The sequence below is a fragment of the Drosophila pseudoobscura genome, chromosome 3 (assembly GCF_009870125.1).
Source record: "Drosophila pseudoobscura strain MV-25-SWS-2005 chromosome 3, UCI_Dpse_MV25, whole genome shotgun sequence".
Taxonomy (NCBI): Eukaryota; Metazoa; Arthropoda; class Insecta; order Diptera; family Drosophilidae; genus Drosophila; species Drosophila pseudoobscura.
Window position 1 is genome coordinate 20531781 of NC_046680.1, and position 26909 is coordinate 20558689.

Genomic DNA, 26909 nt, shown 5'->3' on the forward strand with positions numbered 1-26909 from the left:
AAAGTCCATAAATCTTGTGCAGCTTTCATTGCGTCATAAATTTGAAATGCCATCAACAGCAGCGGCAGCCCCACCACTGGGTGGGGGGGTGGTAAAAAAAACCGAGTTGCTACTGTTGCCAGCTCTGTTTGCTCAACGCCCCAATTGTTGGGGGTCCCGAGGTCCTCCCCAGAGCTGCTACCAGGACCCACGTCCTCGTCCTGGTCCAAGGCAAACAATCAATTTATGCACACACACACACACACTCCTGAATTGTGTGTGTGTGTTTGTTTTTTTTTTTTTGCCGCTCCACATTCGTGGAGTCGCCTCTCGAGTGCAAATATTTGTTAACTTCATTTGCTCTGAATTAAATATAATTTACATGCCTGCCTGCCTGCATGTTGCATGCCCCAGGGCGCATTAGCTCTCACTCTCAGACTTTTGGTCATAATAATTATTGTTGACATTTGGGCTTACCCCACCCCCACCCTGCCCACCCCCCTCGCAAGTGCAAATGAAGTGCAATTAAAAAAAAAAGAAAAAAAAAATGCCAGCTCAAAGGGAAATCGCAAACGCATTTGCATGCAGTTAATTGGTTGCATGCCCCATGAGTCACCTGTCGAAGGGTCACAGTTGAGGGGAGGAAGGGGGGGGCACTGAGGGGCCAGCGACTGCCCTTTAATATATTTCTAATAAAATCAAATAAAACTGCCCCTGATGGTGGCATCGCCACAGGAATTAAGGTTAAGCGCCACAATTTGCGTCAATCAACATCCGGTCTAAATATGAACATAAATTAGTTGCGTGTTTAATTTATTTAGTGCCACAAAGGCGTTTCCCCCCCTCGAAATCGAAGTCTGTCTTTGGCCTCTTTTTTCCCTCTGTTTTGCTAACAATTTTTGTGTTTGTGTTTTTCCTTTGCAGGGCCGCTGTAATCGTGAGAAACCGCCGTGCAAATACTTTCATCCACCACAGCATCTGAAGGATCAGCTATTGATAAATGGACGCAATCATTTGGCCCTCAAGAATGCACTGATGCAACAGATGGGCATTGCCCCCGGCCAGCCGGTCATATCCGGCCAAGTGCCAGCCGTGGTGAGTGTCCCCCTCCTCCCCCCCGCCCCCACAGACCCAGAGGGTCCCCCTTTAATGCTGTCCTTTTTGCAGGCCACAAATCCATACTTGTCCGGGATACCGGCCAATTCGTACAGTCCGTACTACACAACTGGACATCTGGTGCCCACCTTGCTGGGGCCCGATCCGTCGGCCGTGTCCGCCCAGCTGGGGCCGGTGGTGCCGCAGGCGGTGCAGGTGCAACAACAGAAAATACCACGTTCCGACAGGCTAGAGGTGAGTTTTGTTTGCCGCCGCCGCCGCCGCTGCCTTTACGTTACGCTTACGTTACGTTACGTTACGTTTTACGTTTTACGTTTTAATTACAATTTTACTTACGAAATGCCAATGAATGCCCAAATGTCTTACCATTTCGTTTCGTTTTGTGTTTTGTTTGTTTTTTTTTTGTGTATTTTAATTATAATTAGTATTAATATTTAAAAAAAAAACAACAAAAAATATGTGCTATACAAAAGAACAAATTGCGAGCTAAAACAATGATATTGTACAGAGTTTTGAGTTCTAATTCGCACAAAAACTAAATCTGACTTCGTTCTATAACCCAGAATTGATTTGACAATTGACACACACACACGCACACACATACACAGATACGCGTCTAACAAACCAAAAAAAAAAAGTACGCCAAATTTTTGAAGCAACCCAATCTTGATGTTTGTTTCTCTAACAATTCGTTTTTTCCGATTTTTTTTTGGTTTTTTTTTATTTTTTAAGCTCGTCTCTGTCTCTGTCTCTGTCTCTCTTTTTCTTTTGGATCTAGGGATCTGTTTTGCCCCCACCACCCCCCCAGAATTCTCAATTTGGTATCCATTTTGCTAAATTCTAATTGAGGGCTAGATCTAACAGGCAGATCCCCAGCAGACACTCCCTCTCTCCCTCTCTCTCCCTCTCTTTCTCTCTACAAAAAACAGTCCCCCCCTCTCCCCACCGAGCTCGTTATGGTCTTTTGTTTGATGTTTTGTTAGTGTTTTTGATTTCCCTTAATCCTTGCATTCTCGTTGTTCTCTATCTATCTTTGTGCCACCGAAAATTTTGAAAAATTTGACAAAACTAATCGGCATGAAGCAAAAACTAAACAAAAATCAAACCAAATATTGGCTCTAACCACAACAAAAGCAACAGCAACTAAAAAGAAAACACTTGCCTGCAAAATCAACAACAAAAAAAAAAATAAAAATAAAATCTATATTTATATAAAACCAAAAAGAAATGAACTTGTTACTGAATATCCTTCCATTATTTCCAAAACAACAACAACAACAAAAAAACACACACACACACCTTCTCCGCCTAAAAACACACCACAACACACCAACACACCAACCACCACCAACCACCACCAACCACCAACCACCACCAACAACCACCAACAACCAACAACCACCAACAACAACCGAAACCACAACTGCTGCCACTTTTGCTATCCGCTGCCAACGCCCGCAACCAACCAACCAACCAACCAACCAATCTGCAATCAACGGCGAATTTCAACAACCAACAACAATCAACAACAACCAACCAACAACCATCAACAACAACAACAATGATAATGTGTGTGCGTGTGGGTGTGCGTGGGTGTGTGTGTGGCCCCCCAACCCCCCCTCGCCCCCACCACGATCACGATCACGATCACGATTCAGGTGTGTCGCGAGTTCCTGCGCGGCGCCTGCAAGCGGGCCGAATCCGAATGCCGGTTCGCACACCCGCAGGAGAGTGTCGCCCGCCACGACGATGGCTCGATAACGGTATGCATGGACGCCGTTAAGGGACGGTGCGCCCGTGAACCCTGCCGCTACTTTCATCCCCCCCTGCACCTACAGGCACAATTAAAAGCGGCCCAAACACGCGCCACCGCTGTCGCTGCTGCAGCTGCGGTATGGCTATATACTATATATTTTCTCAATACTTTAACCCCCCCCAGCCCCCACCCCCACCCCCCACACACCTTTTTGTGTTACCCCCCCCTTTGGCCCTTTTTTGTTTAAGCCGCCTAACGTTTGTTTTGTTTTTTCCATTCCAATGTTTGCTGCCTTTCACTAGCGCTGTTTTCGTTTATCTTTTAACTTCAAACAGAGATATACAACAACAACAACAACAACACACACACACACACACACAACTTTACTCCTGCACTAACACACAAGCCACCAAGTATGCCATAGATACATAGATACATAGATACACACCCCCCAGAAAACTCTACCCCTCTCTATAGTATGTTGTTTGTTGTTTAAGGACTCGCCTTAGGCCGTCCTCTAGTTCGAAAATAGTTGATTGAATTTGCTTTAACTTCCACTGTCCGACGCCCTTTGACCCCCTTTGACCCCCTTTGTAATTTAAAGCAAATTTAATTACTAGCTCCACGCTGCATGCCCAACAATTTCATTAACTTTAACACAAACCACACACATATTAAATCTGTCTCCATCGACCAAAAATAGTTATAAATAAAATACAAGTAGTAGTAGAAAATAGAGATTATTCTCCACACAATTCTGTTCGATATAATGCGGGGGGGATATATATTCTTATAGAGAAAACATTCAGGTTTTAGTAGAGGAAATATTTGTAGAAAAATCTCCTAGAAATATGGGCTATTATGGGGCTCTCCTCTGCCTGCCAGCTACAGATTTACGCCAGATTTATCTTCCGTTAAGGGCATTCGCGTACACAAAAAAATCCACACAATTCTGTTCGATATAATGCGGGGGAATATATATTCTTATAGAGAAGATATTTAGGTTCTAAGAGAGGAAATATCAGAGTGTTTTGGGGCACATCCTGGGCGGAAATTATTTTAGAAAATTCTCCTAGAAATATGCAGATAAATATCATAGTTTTTGGGGTTATAATGGTGCTATTATGGGGCTCTCCTCTGCCTGCCAGATACAGATTTATGCCAGATTTATCTTCCATTAGGGGCATTCGCGTACACAAAAAAATCCACACAATTCTGTTCGATATAATGCTGGGGTCTTTTAGAGAAGATATTCAGGCTCTAAAAGAGGAAATATCAGAGTGTTTTGGGGCACATCCTGGGCAGAAATTATTTTAGAAAAATCTCCTAGAAATATTCAGACAAATATCATAGTTTTTGGGGTTATAATGGTGCTATTAGGGGGCTCTCCTCTGCCTGTCAGATGCAGATTTATGCCAGATTTATCTTCCATTAGGAGGCATTCGCGTACACAAAAATTCCACACAATTCTATCTATATCTAGATAGATATAATGCTGTAGAATATATATTCCTATAGAGAATAGATTAAGGTTTTAGCAGAGGAAATATTTGTAAAAAAATCTCCTAGAAATATGGGCTATTATGGGGTTATAATGGTGCTATTAGGGGCTCTCCTCTGCCTGCCAGCTACAAATTTAGGCTAGATTTATCTTCCATTAGGGGCATTCGCATATAGTTTTCTAGAGAAGATATTTAGGTTTTAGTAGAGGAAATATTTGTAGAAAAATCTCTTGGAAATATTCAGACAAATATCATAGTTTATGGGGCATTTAGGGGGCTATCAGGGGGCTCTCCTCTGCCTGCCAGCTACACCACTCTAGTGCCAAGTGCCTTTGGGTATATACGGCTATATGTAGGCTCCTCCAGGGCTCTAAAGGGGGACTGAGGGGAGTCTAAAGACTATAAATATTAAGCCTACATACGTTGCTATTAATCCCTATTTCGGGCTAATGGCCAAATCATCATTCCACAATCGCGGAATACAAGTACGCATTTAGATATTCCTTTTTTGTTTGTCTAGTAATAAATAATTAAATGCTGATAAATTATAATTTTTGGGCAACAAAATATAAAAGGTGGCAAGCGGTATATAATCCCCAATGTGGAGTGGCAGGGGGGGAGTGGGAAAATATGTTGAGGCTCGCATAAAACACGCCATAAATGTTGATTTTCGTTCGGGCCAAAATTAACATTTATTATAACGCGTTAAAACTTTGAGCACGCAGCCAGCCGGCGAAGAGAGAGAGAGAGTGAAAGAGAGAGAGGCACAAGCACACGTACGTGATTGCCACGTGTGTGCCGGAGCCAGGTCCTGGCTGGTATCCGTATCAGTGTACGTGTACGTGTACGTGTCCCTGTCCGTGTCCTGGCTGCCAATGCCGTTGTACTTAATTCGCGACTTAATTGCTTTCTGCTGGAAATTTATTTGACGCAACAACGTTGTTGCACGGCAGCAGGGGGGGGGCAGAGGGGGGGAGGGGAGGGCAGGTAGATGGCACACATAATTGCAGCATAATATCGTATAAAGTGAAAAATTGTTGCAGCGTTTTAGGCGTAATTCAATCGAGGCTTTTCCGGAAGGAAGCCCATCCTCCCCCCTCCCCTCCCCCCTACGTGTATATTGTATGAAAATTGTCCTTTGACACACACACACACACACACACACGAGCATAATTGTATTTATGGGTCGTCGTCGTTTAATGCGATTATGGCCCTGAAAAATGAAAGAAATTAAACGCTTACCTCCCCACCACCTCCCTCCCACCTCCCACCTCTCTCCACGTTTGTATTTTATTTTGTAAAATGGTTAACACCCCCCAGCCTCCCCCCTTCATGCTTTACCGTAGCTTGTTGATAACCCCACTCTAGTACTCTAGCTTTTCCCATCATGAAAACCCCACAAAACGTGTATCTTAAGTGATTAGAGATTAGAGATTAGAGATGGTAATGGTTATAGTTTGGGGCAGGTTTAGACGGGTCTTAGAGCCTTAAGGATCGATGCAGCGTTGCTGTTTCATTGTACACTCTTGAATAGTTTGTAATTTCTCATTTGGGGTATTCCCTTGCATGGCAAAAGTCTATATTTATTGTACCCAAAAACTATTCAATGTTGTTATCCACTCATCCAGCCTATATAACCATGTAAATATCTATAGATATCCCAACAACAACAACAACAACAACAGAAAACAGACCCCGACACACACGAAACTGTATTCCGTATTTATGATTTACAACCCCCCCTCAGCCCTCACCCACCACCCAACACCCCTCCAAAAGTTTTCTTTGTTTTGCCCCATATGTCAATCGATGGGCCCACCTGCCGAGCAAAAAACTGCGGAAACAGCCGCCTGCTGTTCTTCTTTTTTGCCCCAAAAATGTAAATGTCAACCTGTACTGTGGCCCCCATTCACACAGGACAGAGGACAGAGGACACAGGACATGGACACGAACGACATGGATTAGTCTGGCAGGATAACGTTTGAACCGGAAAATTAACTAAAAGCAGAGATTTCCATGCCAATGAATTGTCCAGCAGAGAGAAAGAGGTCTGATGCCGAGCCAGAGGCGGCCTGCCGGCCTGTCGGCTGTTGTTTTTTCTTTATAGACTCGACCCCAATATACACACACACACACACACACACACACAGATACACAGATACACCCGTGGCCCACCGAAGTTGTCGCGCCCAAGCGAATTAATCCATTTGTAGCATTCATTGCCAGAGACAGGACAAGCAGCAGCAGCAGCGGCCCAAAAACAGAAAAAAAGAAGCCTCATGTCTCTCTCTCTCTCTCTCTCTCACTCTCTCTATCCCTTTCTGCCTCTCTCTACGTGCGAGTTCATTTAAATGCAAATTTTGTGCAGTGCCCCCAAATGTATGCTAAGGTTTTTTGCCCTTTCGTTTTTATTTCTGTTTCGTTTTGGGTTTTAGTTATTAGACACACACACACACATACAGAGAGGTACCCAATTGCGGTGTCAAACGCATTAGCTTGGGCTCTACACCACAAATATATGGCCCTGGCTTACAGGGTGGAGGAAAATCAGGTCAAATCTTATTCCAGCAACGCTGCATCGGTAGCGCCCCCCCACCACCACCACCCCCCTACACTACGAGTGTGTGTCAAAAGTCAAATCGATTGTTGGTTTTTATTGCAAACAACTAAGTTAGTTCTAAGCTAAGATCTAGAGTTTAAGACAGACAGAATGCTCTCTATCTCTATCTCTCGCCCTCTCTCACTCTCACTCACTCTCTATCTATCTATCTAATGCGTTCTTTGGCCGGCTTTGCAAGGCTTAATTATATTTGAAATATATTTCTAACAACACTGGCTTTGAGTTACGCTTTCCACGAGATTAATTTCCATGACATTTGCAGGCCAAAAATATTTAGTTTTATTTAAGGTCCAACGATATTCAAGCGGAAATCAGTTCAATTTTGTTGTTGATTTCTGCTTGATTTATCAATAAATAATATGGCCATATTATTGTACGAATATACATACATATATCTAAACAATTTGATTTGTTTCTATTATTTTACTTATCCGAATATCAAAACACTTTTCCGTACTCTTCTACTATTATGTATTTTTCATCTGTTTGCACAAAACAAAAACGCACACACACCCACGACCACGCACACACACACACACACACATACTGTAAACGCTTCAACGATGGATGGCACACAAAAACAAAAAACAAAAAACTGAAAAAAACTGAAAAAAATTCGAAAATTGGACACAAAATTAAATAATTGATGGGAAATGGAAAAAATATGAAAAAAAAAAAAACAATTAAATTGTGACGACACTCGATATTATGGAACCATTTATAATTCATAATGGAATTTGGAAAACTCTCTCTTAATGCACAAAAAATCACACACACACGAACACGCACACACACACAGACCTCACCTGTTACGGCACACCACCACCCACACCACCATCACCACCAGCAACAACTACAACAGCAACAACAACAACAACAACAGCAACAACAGTTGCAACAACAGCTGAACAACATCAACAACAACAACAACAACAACAACCACTGCAGTGGCGCAACCACATCAACAACAACAACAACCACAAACAACGCTGCCGCCGCCGCTGCCGCTGCCGCCGCCGCTGCCGCCGCCGCCGCCGCCGTCATGGGCCATCACCATACAGCAGCACTGGAAGTGGGCAAGAAGCGGGCAGCGGACACAGATCTGTTTCCACTGGTATTTTTTTTGTTTGTTTTTTCTTATCCTTTTTTTTCACTTTGTGTTTTCTGTTTTCCGTTTTTTGTTTCGTTTGATTTCCGTTTTTTTACATTTTGTGGTTGATTTTTGCCTTTCATTTGATATTCTCTGATTTTAATGCTTCCTTTTTTTTGTTTGTTGATTGTTGAAAATAGTTTTCCATTTACGTTGCATGCTTTTAGGCGGGTGAAGAATATATTTCACTTAAGCTAACGATCTGTTAGCCACCCCCCCCCCCCACCTGCCCGCCCCCCAACAATACGGGTTTGGTTTTTTTGTTGTTGAACCTTCCGTTTGACATCCGTTGGAATGCTTTCGAACCGACGAAACCCCACTCCACATTCAGTCATTCATTTAGTCATTTATTCAGTCACTTAACTGCACATCAAAGGGCCCTCAATTAACTTTGATTATCAGCATACCCCCGCCCCCCAACCCGCCACACACTCACACTAATCAGCATACATACACACAGGCATTCCACAGCGTGGGGCATGAGGGGCATGAGGGGCATGATATCAATCACAAGCACAAGCACAAGCACTCGATTCATTCCATTCACGTGGCACAAAAGTGTTAATTAAAATGATTTAACCGATAAATGCGCCAAGGCTGGGGCGTGTCTTCTTTCTTTTGGGCCTTTCCATCTGCCTCTTGCCTCTTGCCAGCTGCAACTGCCACAGCTATCGCTTTCAGTCGCTCAGTCGCTCAGTCGCTGCCGTTGGCTGTTGCTTAATTGTTTAAGTGCTTTTGCTGGTTAATTAGTTGCAACATGCATATATCCTTGATTATCCTTTCGCCATCATCGCCTCTACACACACACACACACCCAGCCACCCACCCACCACACTCACGCACACTATTTAGGACTAAGTATATATATATACCTATACCTATGAATATAATTGATTGAACTGTGCGAAGGATATATCCACTAATTTCATTTGTGTTCTTCTCTCTCTCTCTCTCTCTCCCTCCGTTCCTCTTCATTTTTGCTCTTCCACACAACAACACACTCTTCCGTTCGATTATTCTCTCTCTCTCTCTCTCTCTTCCACTCTCTCTCTCTCGCTCAATCAATCTGCAATCAATGTGTGTGTGCGCCTAACCCTCTGATCATCAATCAACCAATCAACAAATTCCGTTATAACCCCAACAACTACAACTACAACAACAACAACAACAACAAATCAAAAAAAATTATATCATTCACTAACTGAATAATCAACCAAAACCAAAAAAACCAAAAACCAATCCGATAAATGCCACAAAAAGATGGATGTTAAAACGGTTGGTTCATTTTACTATGAAAACTTCGTAAGTACTCCAACAAACAACAACAGCAACAACAACAAATTACAACAACCAAAGCAAAAAAAAAACTCCATAAAATATGTATATCCTGCATAAAATACGCAACTTTTGAATGCAAAAAAGAGCCTGACAAAAAATTGGAGAAAAAAAAGCTGAACGGAGAAAGGCTTTTCCTTCACAGCTTTTTGCGCCCTTTCGCTACCTTTCGCATGGAAATTTTGCTTCGAATTCGCTTTCATTCATTATTTTTTCGTTTTGTTTTTTTATATATAAATAGCGTTTATTTCTTATGTCTCTCCCTCTCTCGGCCATAGAAAAGAGATGAATTGTAGTAGAAAGCAAGAAAATTCAAAATCAAGCTCGTTTTTAAGCAATTTGTTGTTAAAGTATCAATACACATATATATAAACGAATGTAGAAAAAACTAAAAGAAGGCCCAAAGAGAAAACTAATGTCTCTCTGTATTGTGCTCTCTCTCTCTCTCTCTCTCTCTTTAGCAATTCTCTGGAATGGTGCCGTTCAAACGTCCAGCTGGAGAGAAGTCTGGCATTCCAGTGTATCAACCCGGTGCGACTACGTATCAGCAGCTAATGCAGCCCTATGTTCCAGTCTCATGTGAGTATCCCCAACAACAACAACAACAACAACAACAACTACAACAACAACATCAACAACAACCACAACAACAACAACAACAAGTACTACTACAACAACAACAACAACAATTAGCGTTAAGTAGCGCCATAACAACAACAACTACAACAGCAACAACAACAGCCAGTAATAATATTAATAATAATAACAACAACAACAACAACAACAGCAATAATAACAATAACGCCATTCACGTAAATGCTGTAATTGCTACTGCCATCAATCCATCAATCACAACCGCATCAAACGATCAATCAGCTGCTGCAGCAGATCCCACTAACAAACCCAGTGACGATAGTCACGATAACGATACCGATAACGATAAAGCTGACGACGGTGCTGCTGACGAAAAAGAGAATGATATTCCAAAAGACACTGACGAGCACAATGAAACATCGAAGCCAAACCCAAGTCCCCCCATCGATTGTAATACAACACAGACAATTGCAACAGCAGCAGCAGCAGCTGCAGCTGCCACAGACTCAGACCCAGACGCACAGGAGACACAGACAGCAGCAGCAGTGGCCACCTCATCCAGTGGCAGCTCTCCCGCCCCCTGTCCAAGCCCACCCACTGACAGCAGCCTGCTGCCCCTGCCGGTGCCCCAGCCGCCCAATGGGGACAATAACAATTACCTGTCCTATATCAATAACAATTTAACCAATGGCCAACGGATCAAGTCCGCCAGTCCGCCCGAAGAGCCGCTCAACGACGAGGCAGACCAGGCCCCAGCAGCAGGTGGGGCCTCCCTGACCTCGACTCCCCGTGGCTATAGCAAATATAACGGCGATGCCTACCAGAGGGCCAGCAATGCCGCGTACTCCATGAATGGCCACAGCACTGGGATACTGCCCACGCCCACCAGCACCGCGCCCACAGTGACGTATCAGTCCCAGGCACAGGCACAGGCCCAGGCCCAGGCTCAGGCCCAGGCACAGGCCAGTATGCAGCGCATCAACTATGCCATGCCCGCCTACAGCTATGCCAATTTGTACTCGCCCTACAACAGCGGCACCTCCTCCATCGTGAGCATCGCCGGCAACACGCCCTCCTATGTCCAGGCCCAGATGCAGCAGCAGCAGCAGCAACACCAGCAGCACCAGCAGCAGCAGCAGGCCCAAGCGCAGGCCCAGGCCCAGGCCCAGGCTCAGGCACAAGCGGCCTATGCTCAGCAGGCTTATGCCGCATATGCGGCCGCTGCAGGACTCACGCACACACAGCCCACGGCAGCCGCTGGCGGCTACTATGCCGATCCCGCTGCCCTGGCCAAGGAGGTGGCCCAAAAGAACTACGCCCTCAAGGTGGCCAGTGCCGCATCGGCGGCGGCGGGCAAGTCGGGATCCCACTCGGCGGCCGCCTACACAGGCATGACCCTCAACAAGGGATTCGTGGCCGCTGCAGCTGCCCCGCAGCCCGTCCAGGCGCCACAGCCGCAGGCCGTCTCCATGGCCACCCTGCTGCAGATGCAGGCTCAGGCGCAGGCCCAGGCCCAGGCCCAGGCCCATGCCCAGGCCCAGATGCGGCAGATGGGATCCTTGCCCAATTCGGGCATGTCCACGCCCCTGGCGCCTGGCACGCCCCTCCGCTCGGCCAGCGCTGGCGGTGGCCAGGCGCCGCAGTACTTGTCGGGGCCTGCGGCCGCCTCTGGCGCCCTGCTGCGTGCCCCCTCGCCCATGCAGTATGCCGGAGCCCAGGGCTACTTCTATCCGGGCGTAATGTCCGCTCCGGCCGCAGCCGCCGCCGGATATGCCGCGGCCTATGCCATGCCCTCGAGTCAGGCGGCAGCGGCGCAGCAGTATGCTGCAGCAGCAGCAGCAGCTGCCGCCGCTGCGGCCGCCCAGGGGGGAGCCCCAGGTCTGAATCCCTACAAGAAGATGAAGACGTCCTAAAAAGGGACCCCCACGCCCCCCGCCCCCCCCACACAAGACACAACTGTACTTAAAAGCTCTCCCGTCACACATCGGAGACGTGAGAAATATGTGCCTCAGAAGTAGAACGATTAGACTTTAGTTTTTAGACCCCCCCACGCCCCCCACGCCCCTCATCACACACGATCGCGCACAAGAAGGCTTTGAAAAAGCTCTCCCACCCCTCCCCACTAACACAAGCGCGCATGCTGCCCTGCCCCCTGGCCACCGCCCCCCTCGTACTAACACAAATGCCGCGCAGCTTGCAACGAACGAAAACTCTTTTGCCATTAAGTTATTAACGAAAGGAAACACAAACCTCACTGTGGACTTGTAAGACAACGAAGAAGAGAAGCTTTCGAAAAGCTTTCAGAGAGCAGAGACACACGACAGGAAGAAGAAGAAGACGAAGATGATGATAGATTTACTTAAGTTCCTTCTCTGGTTAGAAATTAGTCAAACGCTAAACAGAAACAAAAGAAGATAAGAATAGGGAGATCGGCGAAAGGCAATGTGATAGCACCCCCCCCTCCCCCCCGCCAGCACACCAAACAAAGGCGAAAAAATCAATCCCAGCTGCTGCTGCTGCTGATCTGCTGTTGCTGTTGCAGTCGCACTCACTCACGCCAGAATGAGCGCTCTCGATGAGCTGGCTCTCCGAAAGCTCTATACAGATCCGCCTGCTGCTGCTGCTGCTGTTGCTGTTGCAGTCGCACCCGCATAAATGCAGTAACCGTTCCTCTATTGCTCTTCACCCCGTCATCTCTTGAGCGCGCTCTCGCTATCGCTGTCTCTCCTTAAATGTTTACATAGATAGCGGCCATAAATATCGTGAATGCTGTTGTAATTGTTTTAATTAAATTGTTGAGCAACGAGAGAATTGTGCATAACGTAACGGAATATTGTCTAGTTATATAGAAATACTACTACTTATACGATATACATACATCATAGCTGTACGTGCTGTATGCTGCTACTATCTACTATATTTATACACACCCCCACAGCCCACAGCCCACACCCCACACCCCACACCCCACACACTCTGTACTCTTCTAACACACACACACACACACACGCTCATCCGCTCATACACCCATACACCCATACAGACTCTGTAAGAGAAGAAAGAACGATCTGTAATCGTATATTTAAAGCCTCACTAAACCACAGATATCACTCTCTAACACACACACACACACACACACACCACGCACACTCTTAAGCCACCCTTCAAAATTAATTAATTCATTAATCAACATTATGTTTTTCAAAAATTTAAACCCAAAAAAAGAAGTATGTAAAACTTTTCTTTTTCATTTTCGTTCACACACACCCACACACACACACACACCTTATCGCTATCTTTCAATGTATTTGTAAATGTTTGTTCTTTCTGTAATCAAATGTTAAAAAGAATAAAATCATTGGCAAACAGAATTAAGTTTTTTTAAGTTAGATCTCTCGTGTGATTATCAGTTTATCAGTTTCTCTCCCTCGCTCTCTATCTCTCTTCTTTACATATGTAATTTTTATGTTTTATTTATATATATTTTATGTAAAAGAAACCAGTTTTTAATGTAGTTATTACATAAATAATTTATTAAGAAAAACAAAAAACAAAAAATAGAAAATAAATTTTTTGCCACTGACTTGCGCGCACTCACCTAAGTCTTAGACACACACGCCCCACCAGCACCCCACAGCCCACAAAAAAAAAAAAGAAACATCCTTACATTATGTTATGATAAATACTATAATCTCTGTCTCTCTCTCTCTCTCTCTGTAAAATTGTTCTTAATTGAAGTAATTCTAAACAGATTTTTAATGTGTTTTTGCCACTAATTCTTATCCTAATTCTAATTCTAATTTATAGTTTCGATAGTTTTTATTAATGTTTTATTTGAAATATATATCGTGTTTTTATCTATCAAACAACAACAACAACAAATATATATCCTATTCTGTGTGTTGGTATTCGACTTTATTCGATTTGATTTAGTTTTTCCGTTGTGCCGCTTTTCTCATTCATTCCAACCCTTTAAGTACTACGATATATCCGGAATAAAACCAAGAAAAACCACCCCCTCCACAAGCACACACATACAGAGACACACACACACACACACTTGCGCTTAACGGCAGAGCAGCACTCGTATACACGCCCCACGCCCCCTAGAGCTTTCCCCCCACCCCTCCTGAACCTTTTTCATCATCTTCTTACATCTGTATATGTTTTAGCTCTTAGTATAATGGCAATGGCAAGCAAAATGAGTACGCTAACGGTAGAGAGATCTATATATCTACATATATATCTACATATATAATAGTTGTAAACCTCTGAGCAATATATATCGTACCATATTTATCTGTATCTGAATGTATGCCTATGTGGGCCAGCTAATTGCTTGGCTTATTCAAACTATACTCGATAAGAACGATGCTTAAACATGCAGCGAGACTGTACTCCTATATCTATGTATGTCTTATATCCTCTATATGTATGTCTTGCCTAACATTTACTATACATACTATATATATATATACATATACATATGTATGTGTGTTGTACCCAACAGAAAACTAACAGCAAGAACACAATCTCCACTGCATGGCGCAAAGATAATACAGATAACAAATGACATGCATTCCAGAATCTAAGACATATTTTACTCCGCTTAAGCACCCAAAAATAGAGCCCCCCACACACACACACACACACACAAGAACTGCTTCAATTACAAAATACAATATAGAAGTACCGTTAAAACGAGAAGAATACAAATACAAAGACTAGGGATAAGCGAGGACTTTTTGCTGAATTACAGAAACCACATTTAGAGGCTTCTTCTTTTTTTTTAGATCTTGTTTTCTCTCGATAGACAAAAGTACAGTACCGTCCAAAACGTAGCAAAACGTAGTTTATTGGCGCACTCTCTCTCTCTCTCCATTTATTTTTATTTATTTGTAGCACACATACACTGAGAGAAACACTAAACGATTTAGAGTAATTTCTGCTTTCATCATCGACCACAAATGTGAGAAAAAACAAGAGAAAAAACATATATATATGGCAGATATAAAAATGCATGTTGCATAAGAAGAAGAAGAAGAAGAACAAAACGATGTTTATCGAACAAATTGAATTCATGACATATTTAACCAGACATGCATACATATATAATGTATACACACGCCTATAAACAAGCAATAAACACACACACAGACACACAACCACACACAAACACACACACACACACCTATGAATATATGTTATATGTATGTGCTAACATTAGTCGTACGATTATAAAAGGAAAACAAACAAAACAAAAAAAAAACAAATTATATTGAAATTATATTATATACGTTTTATTGTAAAAACCGTAAAAAACAACTTGTTGGCTTCTTTTACTTGAACATCGAACCTTGAACCTCGAACCTTGAACCTTGGAAAGTGATCGAAAAAAAAAAAACAACCGAAACTAACATTCTCCGTTTCTCTCTCTCTCTCTCTCTGTGTCTCACCCACTACTAATCCATTAAAAAAACAACTGTTTTGCCGTGTGTTGTCTCTCTCTCTCTCTCTCTCTCTCTAACTGTTTAATATATAGTTTATTATTTATTCCTAAGTTGGTATTACTCATTTTGCTCACGTGCGAGGCCGCCAAAAATACTTGTACTTTTCTTACGCTTCTTTTACATTTAACAATCCTCAGCTCTCAATGTGTGCTCTCTGCTCTGCTCGACCATATATCCACACACACACACCACTTTAGCCACCTCTTTTATCCTTTTGGTAGAAACACACTTTTTGCCAGAGAAATATTACTGTATGGCTTAATAAACCCGAAGATACTCTCTAGAGTTAAGCGCTTTTTGTAATGTTTTCAAAGAAAATGCTTCGAATAATTTATGTATCATTTCCGCGTGCCTATTAAATACTCTGATTTTGGTTTCAAGGCCCCGAAAATACTCAGGAAAATAGATCTTATGGAATAGTTGGAGTTTGGCATTTTTACGAACAAAGTTCGGAACATTTTCCATGTTCAAAGAGGAGGGAATAAGCCTTAGCCTCTAGCCTATTCGGTTCTGCCTTTAAAACTTTAAGAACAAGTAGTTCTTCCTCTCTCTTTTCACTGGATTTCCCACAATAACAGAAGTGGAATGTCCAATAGTCACGGCAAGAGTTTAAAGTGCTCTCCGCCCAGATTTGGGCCCCTTTTCAGGACCTCCAAAGGTCTCAAAATATACCCAATGATCCAAGTTTCCCTCGAAGCCTTTTCTTTGGCCTCATTGCAAAAATCAAGTACAGTAGTAGCTCTGTCTCTCTCTCTCTCTCTCTCTCTGCTGTCGATCGCTGGATGATGTTTTTGCGGCGAGAAGTATTTATTTTGATTTTTTAATGAGTTTCGATTCGATTTTCTTGATTCGTTTGTTGTGTAATTTTTCAGCATGTGCTCAATGAAAAAAAAACCAGAACTTTTTTGTAGCAAGTATTCTACCGATTTGAACATGAGTATGATGTGTATTGAAACCAGTGGCTGTATCTTTCCATCCTCTATATATACGCATCTTTCTCTCTCTGTATCGCTCGCTCTCGCTCTCGTACTCGCTCTCTGCCTCGCTCTCACCCACGCGAGGGAGAACGATATATCTACATACATAAGTATATATGTAATACATACATTCCGTTTTGCTCACACACATAAGTATATAACTCTCGAGTATGGCTTCTGCTCAAGTGGCATGTGGTATGGTAAGCGCACTCCTAAGGTAAGCTGGTGCACCTGCCCCCCGCCCCCCGCCCCCCTACACCCTGATTCCCGCTATATATAGTATATATACATATATAGAGTGCAATCATATATACATACATAGATGCTAAGTATGTCTAATAACATTTTGTTTTTCGTAGATTCTCGTTTGTCGTTTAACAGCTTCGATCGGAGATTGATGTACGATTTTCCTAGCCCAAAAACACACACAAACAAACAAACACACACACACACATACATACACACACATAAGAAATATGTTATTAACATGTGTCCTATTTTTTTTTTTGTGTTGTTTTGTATTTTTTAACTGACTTTTTCTTTCTTTTTTTCGCCACAGCAGGATGTGAGAAAAATGTAACACACACACACACACACACATACACACATAAAACACACATATTTAGATAATTTTTGTAGTGGCAAAAAGTGCTTTCTAGGTTGAAGTTTTGCTTTGTGGAAGCGACACACGTGCGAGAAATGCTTGAGAACGACAACATCTAATATATATCGTATCGTATCGTATCGTACAACTGCTTCAACTTTTGCCCGTGCTGGAAGATCAAGAACAAATACATATATATATATAGTCCCATAATACTCACACTCACACACACACACACAGACACACAGACAGGCAAAGTGGTAAACCTCCCTCCACCGAAGAAAGTTTATCCAAGTTTTCTCTTTTCAATATCGTATATCTATCTATCTATCTATGAGATTTTATTGACTTTTGCAGGCTTGTTTGTATTGTATTTAGTAAGTATTTGCATTATTATTCTCTGTGTGTGATGTCCCTGCTCCCTGCCACGCCCCCTTTTGGCTCATTTACAGTGCTTTTGGCTACAGTTTGAAATGCGCTTCGAATTGCTGCTGGCGCATATACATATATATTTATTTAAATACTTTTAATGCCTTGTTTTTATTTCAGAGTGTTTTTTTTTTTCAGTTTTGCTGCTTGCAACCGGCTTTAGTCTCCTGCTTCATTTTCGTTGTTTGTACTTGTTTTTCTTTTCTCTAATTACCTTTTTATTTGCAGCGTGAATCTAACTCTGCCGCTAACCTGGCTTTTACATACATATTTCCTGCTATTGCCACCCCTCCCCGCCCCCGACCCCGCCCCCGCCAAAGAGTATGCTACTGTTTTATAATTTGCCTGCTGCTTTGCCCACTCCGCGGACTGTCCATAATCCTCGATAGTTTTAAGTGCCACCTGCCGCCTTTGTTGCAACAACAAACAACAAGCCGCACGAACCGAAGGCAAACAGTTAATTACGTACAGGCCAAGGATGGCATGTTAACATTTATTAATTCGTGTCCTTCTGCGCACCCCAGGATACTATTTGTTCTTGCCCCCAGTCGTGTGTGTGGCTTGTTGTTTCGCCAGCCTAATTTTAAGACTTTAAATAATGCAAATATTTAAGAAAAGAAAAAACAACTAATTTATTTTCATTTCTTCAATGGATTTTATACACACAGAATATTCATTTTTCAATCATTTTTCTACCTCTTTTTTACATGCTAACACACACATGCGCCAAAAATATAAACAAATATAAACAATTCTCTCACATTTTTTTGCATGAAACAAAATATTGACATATATTTAATTTATCAATAACTGCAATCACGCACGGAATTTTGGATTGAAATGCTGCATGGAAAACCAAAACGAAACTAAAAACAAAAACCAAAAAAATAAAAACCCCAAATTTAAAACCGATTATGTGTTTTGTTCTCTTGCACCACATTCACACACACACACACACACACACACACACATACGCATATTTTGTGTTTGTGTGTGTGCTGCCATATACCATATATAAATATTTATCATTGCGTTTTGCGGCATGTTTTTCGGCTTTATGATACAATAATACAATCATGGCTGAATAGCAAATCAGAAAATACCCCTCAACGCCTCCTGTGTCATCTACACGGATGCCAGTGGACAGGTACAGGCCTAGCCCGCCCCCCCGCCCCCACATTCCCGCCTGCCGATTGTTAATCTTAAGAACCACGCCCCCCCCCACCGTCAAGGAAATAAAACACAAACTGGGAGCAGCAGCAAGTAGAAGCCAAGAAAGTGTAGCTGTATGTCCATCCTTCGTGTTAATCAAATTAAAAGCTCGGCGGCCGCTCCCTCTGCCGGCGGCAGAAGCCACTGCCAAAGGCGTTGCCCAGTGACGTTGGACGTTGGACGTTGAGGATGATGTCAGGAGGCACACCTCTGTGTCATAGCTGTTAGCGCAGTTGTTAAACAAACACACAAACAAACACACACCTGACACACACACACGCTGACACACACACTCGTCATCGACAGAGCTCTACTCCTTTACTGTATATGTATATATGTATTGTATGTATATGTATCTGTGTATTCTCTCCATAGCCCAACCGGAACGGGGCGTCTTGTACACTCAGAGTCCGATGCTAATGAACGGCACCTTTTACATAATTAGGTATGAAAGAGGTCGAGTCCGAACCCAAACACTCCCCTCCCCCACCGCCCACTCCTTCTGCTCGTCTCTGTGCGTGCTGTTTCGGCTTCGGCTTGGCGCAAGCTTTTAAGCTTTAGCTTTAGCTTTTCGTGTGCATCGATCGTCCTCTCTTCGATTTTGATTTTTGCCTGCTCCTCTCTCTCTCTCTCTCTCGCAAACCCTTTTGCTCTGCCTTCCAAGCGAAGTTCGACTTTCGACTTTCGAATTTCGAATTCTCGACTTGCAGTTTTTCGGCTTTCGGCTGCTTTCGTTATTGTTTTCCCTCTCTCTCTCTCTCTTTGTGAGGCTTGAAATTTCTTTTTGGCTTTCGGCAGCTTTGGTTTTTGTTTCCTCTCTGTCTCTGTCTCTGTCGCACTCGCAGCCCTGACATAATGATGGTAAAGAAAAATTAACCCAACGTATGTAATACGTTCTCTCTCTTTCTTTTTTTTCTCCTTTCTCTCTCTTTTCTCTTATATTTCTAGTGCCGCCTATTAGGATATGTAATTGTTACAGCCTTCTAGTATCGCCCCCCAAGTAGAACCTAAGATTCAGATCACATTTCTTGTATTTCCCCCCTCCATTACCGAGTGAGTGAGCAGAACAGAATATAACAAAAAACAACAACAACAACAACAAAAAAACGAGGTTTCTTATAGGCTTTTTATGGGCTTTTTCCAGCTTTGTCCGGCTTTTCTTGGCTCAGTTTTACATACATAAAAAAAATTAAAAAAAAAATACTTGCTGCTTCCCCGAATGTGTTTTATTTCGTGGCAAACTTTATTTCTAAGCTCTGCGTTTAAGTTTTCTTTAAGATCCACAAACACACACAAACACCCCCTCATCGCCCCACATCAAGCGCCCCTTACGGCGGAATCACAAAACCCGTCCAGAGACATTTATTTTCGATTCATTTGCGATGCCATTTTTATGATTTATTTCTACCTTACGCATTTCCTCCTAGAGAACTACAATTTCTACAGTATTTAAGTCGAACAGAAAACTAGATTAACATTAAATAAATACCCATGTGAAAACCGAAAACCGAAAACCGAAAACCGAAAAAAACGAACCAGTTACAGTTATTATATAGTACCATAAATAGTTAGTTAGTGATATTTAACAACGACTAACATCCGGAACATCCACCAACCCAAAAACCATCAAAGCAATTGTAAACCCAAAAAACCAAAAAAAAAAAAGTATTTATTATAAAAAAAAAAAAAAAAACCATTAACCATTTTCAAATATTATAACAATATAACTAATTTGTGCTCTTTTTCTTTTCTTTTTTCTGCTCTTCTCTTTTTTTCGAAACTGAAAAAACCGATGATATATCAAAAAAAAAAACCTATTCCCCGAAAACCCCAAACCAAAAACCAACAAAAACAACACAAAAAATTATGTTTGAAAACAAAAAAAAAAAAAAACCTTTATGATTTTCCTCTCAATTCGGTTACCGTTTGCATCCTGCCATACATATCCCCCCGACACGAAACAAAAACCAACCTCATGTCCTCAAAAATCGATAATCTAGTTACTGGACACCCTCCCGGTGTGCCAAGATTTTAATAGATCTATGTGCAGTCGGTTAAATTGTAGATTCGTTCATTTAACTGAAGGTAAGTGCATGTGCCTTATGTTCTGTACCTTCTGTACCCCCTGTATCCACTTTCTCCTTACTTTCCCTTCTTTTATACTCACATACATATATGCTTTTAGTGCTTTCTTATTCTAGAGATTTGTTGAGAAGACCTTTCCGACTTCCGACTATTATTCTGATTTGTAGTTAGGAAAACACGAACATTCATTTTTTTTACCGCTGCAATTGGCCGACGTTTTTTTTTTTATTGAATTTTTGGGAAAATAAATTTCTGTTTCCTGTTATTTTTTTGGTTTTATTTCGATTTTCGTTTTGGCTTAATCGAAGATATATCTATTACAAACACACACAAAGAAATACACCAGAGAAAATGATAAAAAAAAAAAACAATGTAGAGATCGAAGATCGGATGACTTTCACAAGGGTTTTGTTACGATAGTATGTCTCCGTGTACCACTCCTCGTCCCCTCATGCTCTCATACGGCCATGAAACGATATTTTTTGAAAGACCTTTCACCGTTTTCTAGTCAATCCAAACCGCCTTTACTCTGTATGTGTGGTGTGTGCCTTACTAATTTGTGTCCCGTTCTCTTTCCACGCACGCCGCGCAGATGACAAGGTCGAGGTGATTGATCAACGTGTTGCTGTCTGCCGCGATCATGCCAACAGCCAGTGCCGCCGCAAGCAGTGTAAATACTATCACATACCCATTGTCCTGCCGCCGGCCAACATCATGGCTGCCATGATCACAAATCCAAACGAGCAGCAACAGCAGGCCACTGCTGCTGCAGCTGCAGCTGCTGTCGGTCCCAATTCTGGCTTTAATGGCGCTGGAAATTTGATCATCATTGAGCCGCAACAACAGCCACAGCAGCAGCAACAGCAGCAGCAACAACAACAACAACAGCAGCAGCAGCAGCCGCTACAGCAGCAGTACAGCTACCACAGCAACGGCAACTACTACCAGAACAAAAGCATCTATCAGCCGCAGCAGCAGCAGCAGCAACAACAGCAACAGCAGCAGCAACAGCCACATCCACATCCACACATCACCTACCACTGCAGCTCGCCGTACTCCCCCTCGTCGGCTTCGTCGTCGTCCTCCTGCTCGATAGCCACCTCGCCCACCCTCTCGTCGGCCACGACTCTGTCCACCACATCGACAGCCACCATGCCGACGCCCCAGCAGCAGTATGCCGCCGCCCCCGCAACGGCCACCTACTTGAAGGCGGCCCCGGCCTACTACACCGATGCCACGCCCACTCTGGTGCTGAGCAGCGACTACAACTCGAACTGCATCCCCATCCAGGCGGCGCCGTTCATCTCGCTGCAGGCGGCCCCCCAGCAGCACCACCTGCTGAAGTACACCGCCCAGCAGCCGCACGCCACCTACGTGGGGCACCATCACTATCAGCCCCAGTTGGGGACAGTGGTGGCCACCACAGTGACGGCCATGCCGGCCACCACGATCAGTGTGGCGCCGGCAGCAGCAGGACCCACGGTCGTGGCGCCATCGACATGCATCTAACTGGCAGGCGGCAGAGCAGCGCCAGAGCAGCGGCTGGGGGTGGGGGTGGGGGCCTTTTTGTATTGTACCAATCTCTCACGTAATTAATTCCTTTCGAATCCGTTGAATACAAAAGTCTCCACACATCACATCACAGTTATAGATACTTTTCTAGAATATTCCACATGCCACATGCCACACAATCATTGAAAACGAATCAAAACCAAAACTTTGGAATTACAGTCTCCACACACACACACACCCACACACTCGCACACACACACACACACAAAGGTTGAAAAGTGAAACTATTTACAAATCCAAAAGATCTTTTTCTTACTTCAAGCAAAGACTCTACCGTGTGTGTGTGTGTGTGTGTGTGTGTGGCATGCATCAAATGGGGAAAATATTGAGTGAAGACTCTAAAAAATTAAATTAAAACAAAAATTAAACAAAAACAAAATATATAAAAAAAACAGAGAGTGTTTAGTGTTGTTAAATGAAAAACAAAAAACAAAAACAAAAAAAAGATTAGCAATTAAAAATTTAAATAAAAATAAAAAGTAAATAAAAACCGAAGCGAAGATTGAAACGCAGTTGAAATAAAATTAGTTACAAACTATTTTAAAACTCTAGTGTTCCATATTTCAAGGCAAACAAAAACAAAAAAAAAAAAAACAACAAAATAGTAATCGAAAGTCTATAATCAAGAGGAAGAATGCTAGAGGAGTGTTAATATTAGCCTAACGTTAAGCCTGACAGACACTTCAGAGGGGGGGAAAAATAGTCAAAATTAATCAAAAAAACAAAACAACAACAGAATACGAATAGGCCATGGATAACTAATATATATATATACCAATAATCATAACGATTACCATAACGATTGCGATGGAAATAAAGTACAGTCACGTCCTATTTTTGCAACAACGATTTACTACAACAACAACAACAACAAAACGAGAGGCAAACGATCCAGAGATGTGTGTGTATTAGAAGCCAGAAACCAGATAAACAGATAAACAGAAAAAAAGCAAAAAAAAAACCATAATCCTTTTTTTACATTTTGTAATAACAAACAGCAAAAGAGAACTCATATTTTTTATATACAACAAAATGGGAAAATTTAATCAAATCTGCAACGATAGGCATTTCTGCAAAGCAAATTTTTGTGTTTTTTTTTTCTTTGTTTTCTTTTGGAAAAGTTTAGCTGAAAATCTCTAGAAAATTATAAACAGATTCCCCAGAAACCTACTCTGCAAATATACATATATATCCTCCTATGTGGAACTATCTGTATCTATAGATTTTATTTCAGAATTTTGGATCACGCCTGTTTGATCCCGTTTGGATCTTCGTTTGTATGTTTCTGTGGGAGTTTTCTCGAGTTACAATAAATTGCAGAATGGAAACTACTTATTATACATATACAAGAAAAAAAAAAACCAAACATACATACATGCATGCATATACACATAGTACATATATTTGCATATATTTATGAATCAAGAATATATTGATTGATACATACATATATATATATATTTACTAATGGCAACTAAAACATGAAATGTGATCTTTTAAAGAAACAAAAGGAGAGAATAATAATATTAATAATAATAATAATAATTGCAAGAAAATGGGAAATCAAATAAAGAACCGAAACACAGAACACACAGATAAATGCACAGACCAGCAGGCGTTGCATAGATAAAAGATGAAAGATAAAAGATAATTTTTAATTGCAATTCCATGCTTGGAAGACACATAATATAATAATCGACATTTAGCTAAGGATTGTTCAACAATAACAAGATTTATGTACATGTACGTTTAAGGGCTGGTTATAATATACGGAAATTTGTTTTCTCTCATCCATTCCCATACCAAACCATGACTTTCTCCATCTCTCTGTCTCTCTCCGACTCTCACTCGTAGCTACGTAGTCCACTTTCAGCTCTCTCGCTCTCTCTCTTCGAAGCCTAAGCCTATAGTTAATGGAACGATCCTTTCCTGCTGATCTTTCCTCGTACTTTCCTACTAATGAACAAAAAAATGCCTAATAAGTTTCCGTCCATTATAAGCAGACCTTAAATCTATGTGCAACACCCAACAACAACCAAACCCAACAGCAACAGCAAGTGGAGGAGTTGTAAACAAATAAAAAATAACAAAAATAACACAAAAATAAAATTAAATAAACTAAAACACACACACACACACATATATATATATATATATTAGTAGATTTTCAACAACTAAAAGAAAACTTGTCGACATTTTAAACAGTTACTAACATTTATTGTAATAACAAACAAATGAAGAAAACAATAAGCTGCAAAATGGCAAACCAAAAACAAACAAAAAATGTTCTTAAATATGAAAATAAACTGAGAAAAGAAAAAAAAAATAAATATAAGAATAAACGAAAAATGGAAATCGTAGTTACTAAGATAAACATGCATACAGACACCTATAGGATCGATCATTGTACCATAAGGGACTTCTTGCGAGGTCTAAGAACCGAGTACTTAACGGGTGTACGAGTAGATCGCGTGGCAGGTAGCATAGCACGAGTTTGTAAACTAGAAACGAAACTTTTATTTGCCTTAATCGAATCATATTACACAACACTACAAAGCACTACACAACACTACACAACACTACGTGACACTGCAAAACACTACATGACACACACACACACTTGACATGGCTTGTACATGGCGCAGTCTCGTATAGAATATATATCTGACTATCTCTCCCGCTCTCTAGAGAGGGAAGGTCGAAAATATTGAACGTAGTTACAGGATGTGCAGAGTCTCTCCTCTCACTGTAAGTCATAGTTATTATTGTTAACTTTAGTTTATACTATATTAGATCATTATGATTATTAATTGTGAATATGATGTGATGTGTTTATTGAAAAGTAAAAACAAAAACTGAAACTACAATACGAAAAATACAAAAACAAAAAAAAAACAAAAAACAAAACTAAATGTTGCAACATAATGAAAACATGAAAATTGATTGCTACTACGTGGATCCAGAGCGAAATGGCAGCTCCGGTTCCGGTTCCGCCTCCGCTCTGGTTCTGGTTCTGGTTCGGTGTAGAGTAAAACCGTAATTTAAGATTACACTAAATGGATAAAGCACGGGCCGTGTATACGCCGTATACTGTGTGTCCTGTAAAGTAGTTCTCTTTCATTTTTGTCAGGTGATATCAACGAATTTTCGCTATGTTCTTGGCAGGGGTATACGTGCCCCCTACCCCCCTCCCGTAACCCCCAACTCCCTCATGTTTTGTTTTTTATAATTTAGTCAAGTTTTTATCGGTGTATGATTTTCAAGTCCTTTGTCGTTCTTTGTTTTGTTTTGTGATATTCGCGAAAAGAGGAGGAGAAAGGAGCAGAAGAACATTGTTTGTTGTTTAGTTTTTGTGTTCATAAAATATATTTTTGTAGTTTTGTTTTACTTTTTTTATATACTACATATATATAAATATATAGTATATATATACATTGTATTAAACAAATATATTATATTATATTATATTATACATTAATGAACTAGTATATACAATTACCTATACACATATACAACTACAAAAAAAAAAAACAAAAAAATAAAGATGAATTGAAATAATAGATATTTAAGCGAACAAACAAAAAAAAAGTAAGGAAAATCAAGAATAAAGAAAGTGCGGGCCAGATTGTGGTCGAGGATATTGATAAAGATAGCGATGATACTTATACTCCTACAAAAATAAAAAAAAAAACAAAATCACAAACAACAACAAAAAAAACGAACATTTTTTAAAAATATTTAATAAACAAAATCATTATTAACTATTATTATTATGATTATTATTATTATGATTATTATATTTATTATTATAAAAGAACAAATTTAGTTATTATACATGTAAAGAAAGGCAAAGTAAAGCGAGGTCTTGCAACTGCAACTGCAACAACAACAACGACTTAGAAGGGGGACGATAGAGTAGAAGAGTGAAGTGCAGGCAAGCGAAAGTTTTGGTTCAAAAAGAACAACTACAAAACTGGTATATGAATGAAATTATATTGATATTGATAATGATAATGATAATGAAACAAAATACAACATTTAAAGTTATTTAGCAGTAAAATGAAATGAAAACCATGAACAAAAAACCCAACAACAACAACAACAAACATCAATGAACAACATCAACAAACAAAAAACAATGAAATACAATAAAACACAACAAATAAATTACAAAAAAAAAAGAAAAGTGTATTTTTTATTCGAAAGGAGGAGGAGGCTATATGGAGGATTGTCATCACCAGCAGCTGGGCGGAAATGCTTGGGAATGCAAATTGTAGGACGTACGACCCGGCCCGGCCGGACCCGCCCCACATGCATAATGTCCGACCTCACCGCAGGGACCGCAAACTGCAAAGAAAGTCCGACAAAGGGAGCACACGCCCTCCAGGGCAGGGGGGAAAGAGGTGAATGCCACACGTAAAATTCCCCAAGTGCCAGTGTTGAAAAACCTGCAAGCTGGAAAAAAACC

General features: G+C 41.4%; 1 protein-coding gene across 27 annotated transcripts in view; it reads left to right on the forward strand.

Moving 5' to 3' along the window:
• mbl (splicing regulator muscleblind) overlaps positions 1-23801 on the forward strand; it is a 130341-nt gene extending 106540 nt beyond the window's left edge. For 4 of the 27 annotated variants that reach the window (XM_033378936.1, XM_033378938.1, XM_033378929.1 and 1 more), the window contains 5 exons: positions 904-1074; positions 1147-1329; positions 7773-8087; positions 9384-9425; positions 9920-12621. In XM_033378936.1, the coding sequence (XP_033234827.1) occupies positions 904-1074; positions 1147-1329; positions 7773-8087; positions 9384-9425; positions 9920-11965 (2757 nt within the window). In that variant the 3' untranslated portion in view covers positions 11966-12621. Of the gene's footprint in view, positions 1-903; positions 1075-1146; positions 1330-2753; positions 2988-7772; positions 8088-9383; positions 9426-9919; positions 12622-18660; positions 18720-19159; positions 19230-19732; positions 19838-20784; positions 20870-21461 lie in introns of those variants that run through there. The other 23 variants (XM_033378928.1, XM_033378927.1, XM_033378933.1 and 20 more) reach the window with 18 other exon arrangements.
• Positions 23802-26909: the final 3108 nt, after the last annotated feature.